The sequence below is a fragment of the Linepithema humile genome, chromosome 5 (assembly GCF_040581485.1).
Source record: "Linepithema humile isolate Giens D197 chromosome 5, Lhum_UNIL_v1.0, whole genome shotgun sequence".
In the NCBI taxonomy this organism is placed as follows: domain Eukaryota; kingdom Metazoa; phylum Arthropoda; class Insecta; order Hymenoptera; family Formicidae; genus Linepithema; species Linepithema humile.
Window position 1 is genome coordinate 19,364,958 of NC_090132.1, and position 14,315 is coordinate 19,379,272.

General features: G+C 33.4%; 1 protein-coding gene across 15 annotated transcripts in view; it reads left to right on the plus strand.

Moving 5' to 3' along the window:
* Window positions 1-14,315, plus strand: part of Dys (Dystrophin) — a 419,847-nt gene that overhangs the window by 104,350 nt on the left and 301,182 nt on the right. For all 15 annotated transcript variants that reach the window (XM_067355317.1, XM_067355318.1, XM_067355328.1 and 12 more), the window contains one exon: window positions 3,417-3,515. In XM_067355317.1, the coding sequence (XP_067211418.1) occupies window positions 3,417-3,515 (99 nt within the window). The remainder of the gene's footprint in view (window positions 1-3,416; window positions 3,516-14,315) is intronic.

Here is a 14,315-nt window from a genome sequence, read left to right on the forward strand (position 1 = left end):
TTTTTAGATAGATGAAATTAAAGATTAAAAAATCAAAGTATTACAATTTTACTAATTGAAGATTACAATGTAAATAATAAAAATATATTATTTATTTTTAAAATGGCGCATTTTATATAAAATCATACATAAGAGAGTGTGACATTGAAATTATATTTAATTTTTTTAGTTCTTTTTTTCTAATTTACAATAATGACAAAATTAAATAAATTAATATTACTTCACTTTTCATTTTATTTTCTCATTTGATAGAAGTACGAAATGTTACATTTTGTAAGCTACAAGATTGAAAGTAAATAGATACTATTCAAGAAAAATTCAACGATGTGAATTTTTGTTGTATGTAAAGCAAGTTTCATATTCAAAATTTCACTGAACACAATGTTAGTATGTGGTTTCCTATATCGAATTCCTGTGTTCCATGGCACTCCAATAATTTGAGACCGAGTCTCTTTGTGGTATTCAGCTTATTAGATTCTTGGTCGTCCTTTTGACAAAATATGTGGAGCTAGTTCGAGTTTACACGGATTCTGCATAAAATATTGAAATAGCAGACATTATTTTCATTATATTACGAGTGATTAACGATATTAGAATACTTCCATATTATTATATTCTTAATAACTAAATTGGGTTTAAAATATTAGAAATATTTGAATTTGTTTAATGTCTATTAGGATTCAATTTTTGATATTGCTGTGCAACTTGCCAAAAGAATAATGTGAGTTGTTTAATTAATATTACATTTTTTAAATACTCTTGAATATGTTTAACATTTTATTAAAATTGAATAACAATCTTATTAAAGGAGTATTATTTTTATTTCGCGAACGATGAAATCTAATAAACGATCGATGAATCTAATAAATTAATAAAAGTTTCGATTGAAAGGCGATAGAACGAAGATGAAATTGTTTACTCAATGAACCATTTGATACATCAGAAAGTCATACAATGAGGAAACTTCGTGTAAAGTGCACCTGTGCCAACTTTTCCGTGTTTACTGTCGTTCAGAGACAACACCATCGGGAATCGCTTCTTGCGAAGAATTTTACTGTAGGGAAACCCGTAGACAAACGTAGAAGACATAAACTTTTGCTAATAGCTTTTATTTTTGGATTTGTTTTCTACCATTAAACTAAAAGTAGTTGTCGACTTACGGAGACGAAGTGTTTTTTGAGACAACTCGCAACAATGTGATTAAAGTTGATGATGTTTGTTATAATGTCAGTAAAAACAACTTTGCACGGATCGTATAACTAAGCATCGCTCTCTTGACGTAGCTGATTTCCGAAGGGAGGTGTATACGCCCTATCGTGTCTTTTTTTTATCGCTTAGGTGATAAAACCGATCGTTAAACTCTTGGTATGGAACCTTCAGTTTCATGGTTCTTGACAAAATGAATGTATGTTTTACGCGTAGGAACGGATATAAAAATTATTAAAAATTACATAACAGAAACATGCAAATTTATTTGCAAAATTTTCTAGTATAAAATATTATGGTAATAATGGTTATATTCAATTGTACAGAAATCGGAAATTACAAGGGTTGAAGCTTCTATTCTGTACTAACTTTTTGTTATTTAACCAACTTTTTAGAAAGCTGCATATTCTGTGAAAAGAATCAATATATTTAAAATTTTATCTATTAATTAAAATTAATAAATTTTATCTATCCCGCGTATTTGTTCTTTTTTTCTGTCGATTTTTTTATCCATTAATTATTTTTAATTCTTAAGTTTCTGTTCTGAATAATTCGTTTTTTTGTCAGATTTTTACAAATGGATAAGGAAAGAGAAAAAAACTGCAAATTACATAAATTACCGGGCCTGTGCCGATTTTAACGCGAGGAACGATAAGAGATATGATCGTTTTTCGACAACAGGCACTTAATCAAGGTCGTTTCGAATCGGACAAGGGTGAATGAAAGTCGGAACGAGCTCAGGCACTTAGACTAGGTGGCAGACTCCGAGGGTAGCCGGACCGAGCGAGACCTTAATTTCCTGTAACACTACGGTTTATCTCTTCCGCGATTTATCGACTCTCTCGAAAGTTTCACGTTTGCGATCCATGGCAACCCTCGTTGAATGCTTTCTTGTCTGCTCGCAATTGCATCATCGATCGATCACTGTGTGTTAGGCCGAAAATTCCAAGGTGTTTTTTTCAATATGTTATTTGAATGCCGCGATCTTTTGAAGTATTTCAACTAGAGAACTCTCTTTCTTTCTCTCTTTCTCTTTCTCTCCATGCACAACCAACAAACTACGCTACCAACAAAATCGCCAGCAGAGCTATTTTCGGTGTCTAGCGAAGCGTTACGCGCGCGCGCTGGCTTTTAAATGTATTATTGGCTTTACAACTCGTAGTTCCAATGCGGAATGCGATTACACAATTCGCCTTGATATTTAATTAAACGCATCAATAGAGCCATTTGCAAGAAAAAACTGTTCGCCGTAATGATTGTTGGAAAATGCAAATTTGTAATATGATTTGATGCTCACTCATGCTGTGCAATAGCGGTTTAATCTATTTAGGATAATCAAGTTATGAACTTTTTCGTGAACGAGTATTAACCTCATTGAAAGTTACTTTAGACGATTTTCGTCATTATTTGATATTCCCATAACTACAATATATTTTCTAATCAAGGATGTCGGTTTCAAATTTGTCAGGAAATATCTTTGAAATTTAATGCAAACTTTTATTGAACGCTATATTTAGCATTCACGCATTCTTTAGTCTCGAGTCTTTTAATGGATATTGAGGTAGATACGAGGTAAATCGAAGTCGGCCACTTACGAACGGACACTCCCTGCTAATTTCCGGCAGCAAATATCCCAATTCCGGTCTTGCATCCTCCCCTTTTCGCTAGCCGACGGCTCTTTTCCATCTCATTTCAACCGTTTTCGAACGATGGTCACATTTCCGATTTGTACGTTTGTTAGGGGACAAGAGTTAATTGCTAATAAATAATTAATTTGTGATCAATTTATTAAGACACGTTATCGATTTATGGACTACAAACAATAATCGAAGACACAGTTTTCAGATGACTTATGTGTATTTACTTTATATATATTTGTTAGGTTTATTGATTTGATATGATTTGTTGATTTATGTATATATCTGTTAAATATTTTTATTTTTATTTCTCAGCGGAGATATATTGTATCTTTCAATTTACAGAATTTTTTTAAAAAATAAGGTTAACAAATATTGATTAAAATTATTTTTATATCGATGGATATAGTCAAGCAAATAAAGAGATTTTGTCATAAGAGAGTTTCGTCGAGCCCTCATAATCAAATCGAGAATATTACCACTCTGTCGGATTGAGTGCATGTTTATTTATGTTTATTACGGTTTCTGTTTATAACATATTGTATTACAGTTTTTTGTTTGCGTATGTTACAGATACGTGATTGGCTCACTGTCGAAGAAGAAATGTTACGACAACAATCCGTGGTCGTCGGCGATGTCGACGAAATCATGCATCTTCTTGATAAACAAAAGGTAAGACAATTGTTAAAAATTATTTTTGTATTTATCTTTCTCTAAGTCTTTCTTTAAATGATCGGTCGTATTTGGTCCTCAAGATCTTCCGATTATATTTTCTTTCACTTACATACATTTCACAATAATTGAGCATATTTTAAGATAGTAATTTTTTGTGTGTATAACTTTCGAATATGCATAAGCGAATAATTAATCAAGATAATCAAGATAATTACGTAAAACACAATTAATAATATGTTTTTAATGCGAGATTTTTGGAAAGATATATACAAAATTATTTGCTTGCACATGTGTCAAGAAATTTACAAGATGCATATATAATAAGTCGGTTAACTAAATTGCTTCCTAGATCGCAGAAACGCGATGTCACGTTATTTATGCTCTTATTAGTCGCATGCGCATTTTCTAGGCGTAGATGTAAAGATTTCGAAGCGAACGACTGGATTGTTACAGCGTTGTCGTGCCTTTAAAGTTTATCGCAATTCGCCGTGCTAAGTTGTAAAAGTGACCAGTAACGCTTTCAAGCTGCTCGATTCGTGCTTGCGAGGCATTATTGGAAGCTCGCCTGCCGGTTTTTCTGTTTTTTCTTTTTTTTTTTTGTTGTTTTTGTTTTAACAACGACCCATCAAGTTGGTGGAGAGAGAAGTAGTGGTCACGAAATTAAACTATGGTTGTTTTTATACGTTGTTTTACTACTTCTGTTTTATTACTTCAGTGACTTGCATTTAAAGCTTTTATTTAGCGATAATTATCAACTATTTATTGCTTCAAACTGATATTTATAATACACGCATTTTATGCATGTGTTACGTCGTCGTTTCGTGTTTACGAACGTGTGATACGAAAGCAACAGAAAGCTAAAAGCTCCAGCGTCGGTAACCTGGCGATCTGTCACAATCCTGCAGTCGATATTTCAACCCTCAGGGTTTGACTCTAGTACTCGCTGAAGGGGTAAATGCGCTTCTATCCTCTTCAGAGAGTGAGCTTGGTGCAATATCGTATGTGGAAAAGTTATCAGCGGACGGTGAGAGATAAAGCGAAGGGGTTTGTGAGAAAAAGCAAAATTATTACAACGAGTTTCCGTGACACAAAGATAGGGGTGTTTAGGTGATTGACCGGGAAAACCCTGACATTGGCATTGGCATTAAGGGTCCGACGAACGTTGCCACGCCTTCCTTTGTGCGTCGACGTCGTGCTGCGCGTTATTCCGCCATAGTTGCTAATTGCATTGGACTTAATGGATCGATATTTAGAATTACAAACGCGACATGAAATCTCGCTTGATAGGCAGAATAATACATAAATCATAAGGAGAACTTGTTTTATGGAAATGTGATATCATACCTTTTTAGATGTTAAAATTTGCACAAAGCATTATTAATTTTATGCATAATTTTTTTAGTTCTTACATATATTAGATCATGGTCAAATAAAACTTTTGTATATCTAAAGTTATTGAATTATTAGTTGAGGTGGTTAAAATTAACATCAAAGTTAAGCATAATTAATATTATCTGATTTTATTTATTTATATTGAAATGTTTATATGAAGCTGTTGTGCATTATATTTATAAAATATCGATATACTTTTTACTTAATAAACGTTAGAAATGAATATATGTGGGATTTTTGATTCATGAAATATTTGCAAAATCGCACAATTGCAGTAATGTTTTTTTATTTTGTTGTACAATTTTTTTATATCTTTCGCTAATCATAGAAAACTTTGAATCAAACGTTTCTACATCTAAATAGATTATAAAAATAGTACTACACGAGATACGCGTTCATTGTGGATTTTTGTCGTAAAAACTTATTTGCGCGTCTCACCGAGATGTTTTTACAATTCCATTCCCTGAATATACATGTTTGGTCTTCCCATTTCTATCATATTCTTGCGGCATTTTCCCATGAAAAACTTTACCGCGGGAATAATATGACCGTTTACCGTAAACTTTCACAGACCGAGGCACGAAAGTATATTATATCGTACACCTTCTCATTCCTCTTGCATTATGTCCTGAAAACTTACAATGTCAGTTTCGAGAAACTGGTATTTTTTTAGTTGCATTTTTTTACACGCGAGTGCCATAAATATGAATTCCATTACAAATTTTAAACTCTTATTTTAATACTTTGCTATATTTAATTTGCTTCAAATATTTGGGCTTATCTCAAAACGTCATAATGATTTACATAACATTTTTTATTTGTGTATAATGTATTTTTATAACGAATTTATATTATATATATATATACATATATACACACACATTTTTAAGAATACATGAATATCTTGGACATAAACGATAAAGAAATAATACAAGTCATCAATCTTAATGCAATAGTGTTCTTTCTCTCCGAGAAAGAATGCTTCTTAATTTCGCACGTAGAAGATTTGCTCGTTACTATGAATGCCTCGTAAAAACAGCGTGATAAGGTTTTCTTTCGGGTAGGAATTCTTTTCTATTTCGCACGGCTGCAAAGTCATTTTTTCTTGCGTCGCGCGTCAGACGGTTGTGAATGGCGCACTTGATTGATCAGTGACATTGTACTCTGACAAGTGACAAATCATACTGTCTTCTTTCCGTTTATGCTTTCGAACGGAGATCCGGAATTTCAAACGCGTTTTAAGGGGAGATCAAAAACAATAGGTTTGTTACGATAGCGTTGTTATTGATTTCCGATTGAGAGGAAGTTGCCAGGAAGAGACATTTTGACGCGCAGAAGGCACAGGAAACGAAGATTTTGTGCAAGGAAGGTACAGGATTTTACCGAGGGTATATTGGATTTTCTATATATACGTGGATAGCTGGTATTTCGATGGTTATATCGTTCCACTCATGAAAATCGTTTCAGTTAAGTAAATTTGGGTGCTAATTATACGCCTGGAAAGGTTTCACAGTGCTCGACCACAGTGCTTGGGATACTTGAAGTAAGTGATGATGTCATTTTGAGATCTCACCACGGTAACGTCTCACTCCAAATCACATTACAATTATACTCGACGTAATTGTCACTGTAGATTTTGCCTCTCTCTCTCTCAAGCTTACCTAAGCTTACATCACTGTTAGCATTACACAAGTCATTGTCGTCACCTGCTACGTAACACGATTCGCCCAACAAAGCCCAATTACGGATCCAGGCTGCACGTTGGCGTAAAATGTGCTTTCAGTCGCTCGAGAAGTATCTCCGTTTTAAGCAATAAATTTTTCTTGTGGAATGCGAGCGAAACGTAATACATATTTTCGAGTAGTACGTATAATATATATAATTTATTATCTTTTATATCTTGAGAAACCTTTTTCTTATTATAAATTTTTGATTACTCAAATAGTAAAAACTATCTATTTAATTAGTATAGTATAGTAAATTTTATTATTTATATTTTTTGAAAAATAATTAAATAATTTATTATAAGAAAGACTAATTATTTACCGTGGAAATGATATTGACACTATTTGCGATCTGCTCTCATATTGATTGCCCTGCAAGAGATATTTCCGTCGTACGCGCTATCGTGCAAGCTATACGAACTTCTTCGAACGATGTTCTTCACACCGGGTGTAATAAACGTTCACTCTATTATTTCCTCCGTTCCCTTCGTTCGGCTTTATTGTTGGCGTCTGATAACTCCGATGCACCGTCTCATCGCGGCACCTCCCGCCAGAGACCCAAAGGATTTCAGGGTTGTACTCCTTATACCGTGCCGTGAAGGACTTGTCGAGTAATAATGCCAGGGAGCCGAGCGCTCGCGCGCGCGCCAGTAGTTATGAAGAACCTTCCACGATCTCGCAATTTCCCGGTTACGCCGGTATCTGGTGAATAGCCGCCCTCATTCCATAACGCGCGTGCGAGCTCGCAGCTTGTATACATAGATATACGCGCCGTCTACATAGTGATGTACGGAGTGTCGCAGATTTTCCACGCGAAAATTGAAATTCGTCGGTTTTCTCGTCGGTCTTGTCGGTGTACATACCTTCGGGCAAAATCGGGATCCATTCTTACGTAATTTCGTGGCCGGGTGTCAGCAATATTATTGGAATTGGGAAGATAAAATAATAAAATTCTATCGAAATTTCTCTTGTAATTCCGTTTTCTTTTGTGCTAATTTTGCAAACTCAGTTTTCTAGCTGTTTTATTTATTAGGTATTTGTGACATAATTCGATTTTTAATTAAAAATTAAAGAGTATGCTAATGAGGATTTTCGTAGCATTATAAGTTTTATGGATTAGTTTTTTTGTGGAAAATTTATTTATTATAAATTTACTTGTTGTAAATATAGTTCTATTTTTTTATTTTAAAAGTATAAAGTTTAAAATTAGAAAATATTGAATAAATTTTTTGATTACAGTATAATATTTGTTTAGATCTGTTAATAATGTAATTGTGATTTTAATATTAAAGTTTAAGAAGAGAGAGAGTGAGGAACGTAACTATATTATGTTAGATTTTTTGTACCTATATATATTTGAAAAATATATGTATTTGATATATGTATTTGAAAAAGAAACTTCGATTTTCTTTTATGTCTTTTTAATATTATAAAATTTTGTACTTTAAGATAGGAAGATGTACAAGATAGGAGAAGAAATATTTAATTATACTGAGTTTTGACGAAGTTTGTTTCCGCGCCGCTAGATACTATAATTATTTCCGTAATTCATATATATCGTCAGACCAGATAATTTTCACAATTTATTCGAAATAATATTGAATTTTAATATAACCAATTTATTGCGTTATCTATTTTAAATTATTTCCATATTACATTAAATACTTTATAAATATTTTGGAAAATGTTTTAAAAAATATTTTAGAAAAAAGAAATATAATTCTTTATAATTTTGAAAACAATTCTTTATCTCTCGTAACACATATTTGCGAAAGATTGCAGAAGATTGTAAATAGATTTAGCATTGCAATTTGATTTTGGTAGTGTATGTATTGTAAATGAGACAATTTTTTAAAAGCATAAGTTCTTACTGGAGAGAATAGTTATTATCAAGAAAAAAAAACGTCATTTTTAAATGTTTTTTATGAAAAACTGCTTTGCGTAAAACACGCTTGCATGTTGTTGCAATTACAAAGTTTCTGGTCTAAAGTACGTAACATGATGCACTCCGGAATATTTAATTACTGCATTTTTCTCTTTGCGAAAGTTTTTTTAATTAGCATCATGGAATTTCAGACTTTGTATAGTAGATGTTTTAAACAAAGAGCGCGGAAAAGAGGTTTATGAAATGCGAATGTATAGCAATTATGTAAAATAGACCGAGAATGAGTTTGTTAAAAAAACTGTAAAAATTTTAAGCCGAAAAGAATGTCTCCTTTTCGTAATAATAAATTTTACATAATTATACACACATAGTTTTAATAAATTTCTTTAACTTTCGCTGTTTACATAATTGCTTTTGGCATCATTATAATTATTTAATAATTTTGTAACTAGTATCTTTTTATGATTGAAAAATTTTGTATTTATCAATTATATTTATTAATTTTATTTAACAACTATTTTTATTACTTGAATTATTTGGTCTTACGATGAAACTTTCTCGCGAAATAATATTTGCTATAAACAACAATCTACTATCTCAAAAATATTTGGCTGATTTTCAAGTTATCCATACGATGCTTAGTATTACGATATCTTTGTAAAATATTCAAACAGTCTATACATGATACATGTATACATTACATTGGTGGAGAAATACGCGATACGTTTTTGGTGCTTTTCAGCATTTTTGCTTGTTCCTTTTCACGTGCCAAGCGATTTCAACTTTTTTCGCAGTTTCGTCACGATGCGATCTTTTATAGCTCAGAAAGGAAGAAAAGCTCACAGTTGCTTTTATACTACTCGTGCAGTCAGTTGTCGCGTACTTCGGTTAATGGCAAATGCGTTTGCGACGTACACCGTACATCTTCATATACGTCGGGGTTACTTCCGTGTTTCGTTCGTGTCGCGAACTACCATGCTCGTGTACCTTTATCAAAAAAGCGATATATTCTTAAAGTTGAAATCTGTGTAGTTAGATGTTTGATATTTGCTTTTTCACTTATTACATGCTGTTACTACATATTGATAATACGGACAAATAGACACTCTCAAAATTCATGATATTTGAAATTCATTATTTTTTAGATAAACATAATAGAGTTTTCGAACACATCAATGTCTTTTATTTTACGTGAAAAGCGTTTTTTGGCCGATAACACTACTTAATACTTATAGCTAGTAAAATTTTATCGGGTATTGGTCACAAGCTTTTTCATATGCTTTTGCTTTCTTTGCGTACTTATTATTTTTCCCATTTCACCTCCGTTTCCACCTCTTGCATCTTTCATTCGTATGTCCGCAGGCGACGGAAAATGCAATCATGAAACTCGACGATGCGACGTAGCGTGGGGAAATATGTTCGTGGTTGATAAGCATGCCTGTGCGAGTTACCAAGCTTTTCTCACGAGATTTTCAATACTTATGGGCAGAGCTATCTGCAACTTGCACGAGAGTGCTTAACTATCGTTAGAAGTTATATAATCTTTTATGGACGAATATTTTTCTATACTTTATTTAAATTTAATTTAGATTTAATTTCTTACAAATACTGTAGAATATTTTGGCAAGAAATTTCGAGATTTTTAATAACAATATGTCTTTAAAAATGTTTAGTCAAAGCTGTTTAAAGCTTTCAGTTTTATATTAATTAAACACACATAGATAAAATTAATTACACATTTGCATATTATATTTAAGGTTGTTTAATACGTTAGATATACGAAAGGAAATGATTTATATTTATATGAATCATAATATCCATTTTATATGGAATTTTAAATTGCGCAAAATATATGTAAATATATGCAAATACTAGCAAAACAGTTACGTATAATGTTTTATAACTTCAAGTAGCATTTAAATTATACATTGTTGATAATATGTTTTTGATGGGATTTTCGGGATGATCACAAAGGAGATCTTTTTTAGTCCTTTGCCATTATACCGATGGAGTATTTTGCGTGTGCGCAATGCGCGTCTTCTATGTCGATCCTTGTTCCATCGGATTAGGTGTAATAGCAGTGACGGGTTGGAACCCACGTTCTATAGCTTAGTTCCAAAATTGTGATCTCTATTTGTATTATAATTTTGTTAACAGTACGTTATAAAAGTCAAACAAAAACTGGATAGTCAATAAGACAAGTATATATACTAACTATAATTTATATTTTTATATGTGCAAGCTTGATATTTTTCGACAAATTTGATTGACTTACTTTACGAACAAGACATATGTTCATTTAATGCTTATTGTCTTAGCGTTCTTTTTATTATATAAAAGTTTAGTATTGTAATTGACTTAAAATGTTTTGGTTTAGTTATTTTGCATAAAAAAAGAATGTTCTATTATGCTTAATGGAGCGAGCGATGAAAAAATTAATATGAATCTTTTATCATCGTTACGCGTTTGTTTCTAATTTTGCACGGTTTGCAGCATTCACTAAGCGGCACCCTCCTCCACACGAATTTTGCACCCTATGGGCTCCATATCCCATAGGATTGAGGATAGATATATACCGTTCCCTAGCTACCAAGGGTACCCATGAAACAGCGTCAGATGTTGAATTCAGTTTGACGACGCGCTTCCATCGATGTACACGCATTCGAAAATCATGTAGTGGCGCCGGGGATATTTATTAATAACCATCGATACGATCATCGACGATCGATTGGATGTGAACGCATTTCTCGCTACGCTCTCGGTTGTACTTTTTATATCCATCGTCGGGCACAGTAAATGATTTTCAGTGTCAACGTAGCTCTCGATGAACGGTGTGTTTGCGCACGTGGTTATTTAGTCAGTGCACGGCAGATGATAAATATTTGCCTTGTTAACGAATGGGAAGCTGATTATCCGAAAATCTGTAATTCCGTATTTATAGGTTCTCGTGAGATATCGGTGATACGCATCGCTGAGAAAACGCGTCACGTTTATTTTGTCAACTTCCAGCGATACGTTATCGATAAACTTTCTATGACTGATTATTGAATCACACTTGTTGATAGGATTAGATAACAAGTGCATTTTTTTAATCAGATACTGTATGTAAGTGTATTTGTGGATAGTTGTTATTTGAATATTTTCGATAATCGGCTTAATATCGTCTTACGTTTACTTAGTGTTGAATTTATTTATGAATTTATCGCGTTTATTCTCGCAAACAACTTGCGGTTTGGGATGTAAATCTCATGAATATTTATTTATGTAGTGATTTAAAATCCAATCCTTTGTTGTTTCGCTCACACGGTTCTATTGTGTTTAATTGAATGCGCTTGTTGCCGATATTAAAGACCTGTTATCGCGGGTAGAATCGATAACGCAATTTTGATGAAAGGGTCCAATGAAAATTAGGGATGCAGCCGGCGAAATACCGAACGAAATGAAAATCGATACAGCATACCCAGTCTCCTGTCTGTCTTTGTTTCACGACTTCTTTCTCTCTCCTTGTCGCGAAAATCCGACGTCACCGAACGAATATCGAACAGTAAAACAAGAAACTGTACTGGTTTGTCCCCTCAAACTATACGGCTAGTCGAAACTCGAACGTTTTGTTAGGACTTTAAGATGATTCAGTGAAATGTGTTGTTAAAATTTTTAACAATATTTGATTTGATAAATAGAGATTAGAATATATATTATAAAGTTTGTAAATTATTCTTGTACGACGTAAAATAATAACTATTAAGTGTTACATTTTTTTATATAGAAAATTTTTGAAGTTATTGCACAATGTAATCATAATTTTTTTTTTTTATAAAAATCATTGTATTATTACTTGATATATTAAAATACATATTCTATAGTCGAAATTTCAATTGCAAAATAGACATCTTCTGAAATATAACTGTTGAATGAATTATTGAAATATTACATGAATTATATATATATAATTCAAAAAGTAAAATCGATTTTTGCCAATAGAATACATCTATTGCAATACTGCGCTTACTGTACACATAATGCTACATTTATTGCTGTACACATAATGTTTGATATAAATTCTATATTTTTTTTTTAATTTCTTATCGATCAAGTGTCAGGCGAAATACATCGTAATATTAAATATATTGAAAAAGTTTCAGCGACTGCTTTCGAAGGAGCGACAACTGTGATCGTGGCGGTGAAAATTAAATATTTATGATGTCTCGCACATAAACGACATCAAAGATTTACGACAATACGGACATAAATATTTTTTATTATCCAATAAACGTCGGTCAGTTTTTCGCGATAACGGTGACATCCGATTTCGGGGTAGTTCACGTCCGTTTCCGAAAGTGTTTTCATTGCATTCAAATTGAATCTTTTATGTGCTTTAACGCTATTTCGGATGTTTCGTAGTTTTGACAATGTGGGTAGCCGTTCCGTTCGCATTATGTTACATCAATGATTTGGTCGGCACAAACTGATGCGAGCTGACAGTCTGTCAGGCGATGGTTTGACATCTTGTCTCTCCTAATATCTTTCTATTTAGCCGAAGGGAATGTATTTTACGTTAGAACATATCGTTACTCATATAAAATTTCATCCGGCTTCTGTTCGTCCGCTCAAGAAAATGCGAAGGGATGCGTTATTGGCATTCTTAAGTAACTATACACAAGATATTATCGATCAACATTGGTTCTATATATTTTATGCACACACCATAAAAGGCAAGGCTTCTCTTAGAAGATTTAATTTGTAAGCTTCCTTGCTTTTAACGTTATTAAAAATTGATGCTTCGTGCCGGTCGGTACACCACATGGGAACATGCAAGATGTACCGTGTTTTTACTTTATTTTTTTACGCTGCACGATGCGTAAACGATTACGATAACGTATTGATGGATTACACGGGAAATTTATTTTACGGTACGGTAGGTAGAAAATATCTGTGTATTCTAGGCGCGAGAATATCGGGAGTTTGTGTGATGTAAATGCAACAGTGCGTTGGGTTGTGTCGAAAAAAATATCTGTACCAGGTCATAGGTTTTTGCTCTTAAAAATAACCCACCGTTTATTATGAAATCCGGCAAATAAATATGATATTTTCAATGTGAGCAAATTTCAACGGGAATTTTATAAAAGCGTTCGCATTTATTCGTTGCTGTTACCGTTTAGCCCGCCTGTTTAACAAAACTACATGAAGATAAACGATCGTTTGATCGAAAGAGCCCAGTATTACTGACAAATTTTATGTCGCAAAGTATATAGGCGTTTCATTAATTCGGCTTGCGTACGAACTTTTTTACATCGGAGAGTTGTCCCGATTTAACGGCTGGCGATTGCACCAAAGTACTAGGAAGTTTCTCGCGAGCGGGATTGGCAGAACCGGTGACGTGCTTCGTTCGATCCGGCTAGATACGAGCGTAAAGTGACCGTGTCTGGCAAAAGACAAAAAAGAAGCTATCAAAAGGTTCGTGCGCGACGCAAAGTGCGAGAGATCCTGTGCGATGGATCGGAAGGAGTCTCAGCCCGGTACATCGGCCGCGTCGTCTATGTACACCGGCACCCTGCAGCTTCGCTTTAACGTAAGTGAATAAAAAGGAGCAAAGCGAATAGCTCTTTGAAATCGGCGAGAAGCTTTGCACGAGCAACATTCTCGGGAACAGTCTCGATATCTGAAATTGACCACGTTTCGACCGCATCCGATGCGGATCTCTTTAAATCCCGTGTTATATCTCATATCAAGAAAGGTGTGAAAAAATGGCACAAATGCGTCACACAATGCTTTAATTTTTTTTTTGACTATTTATTT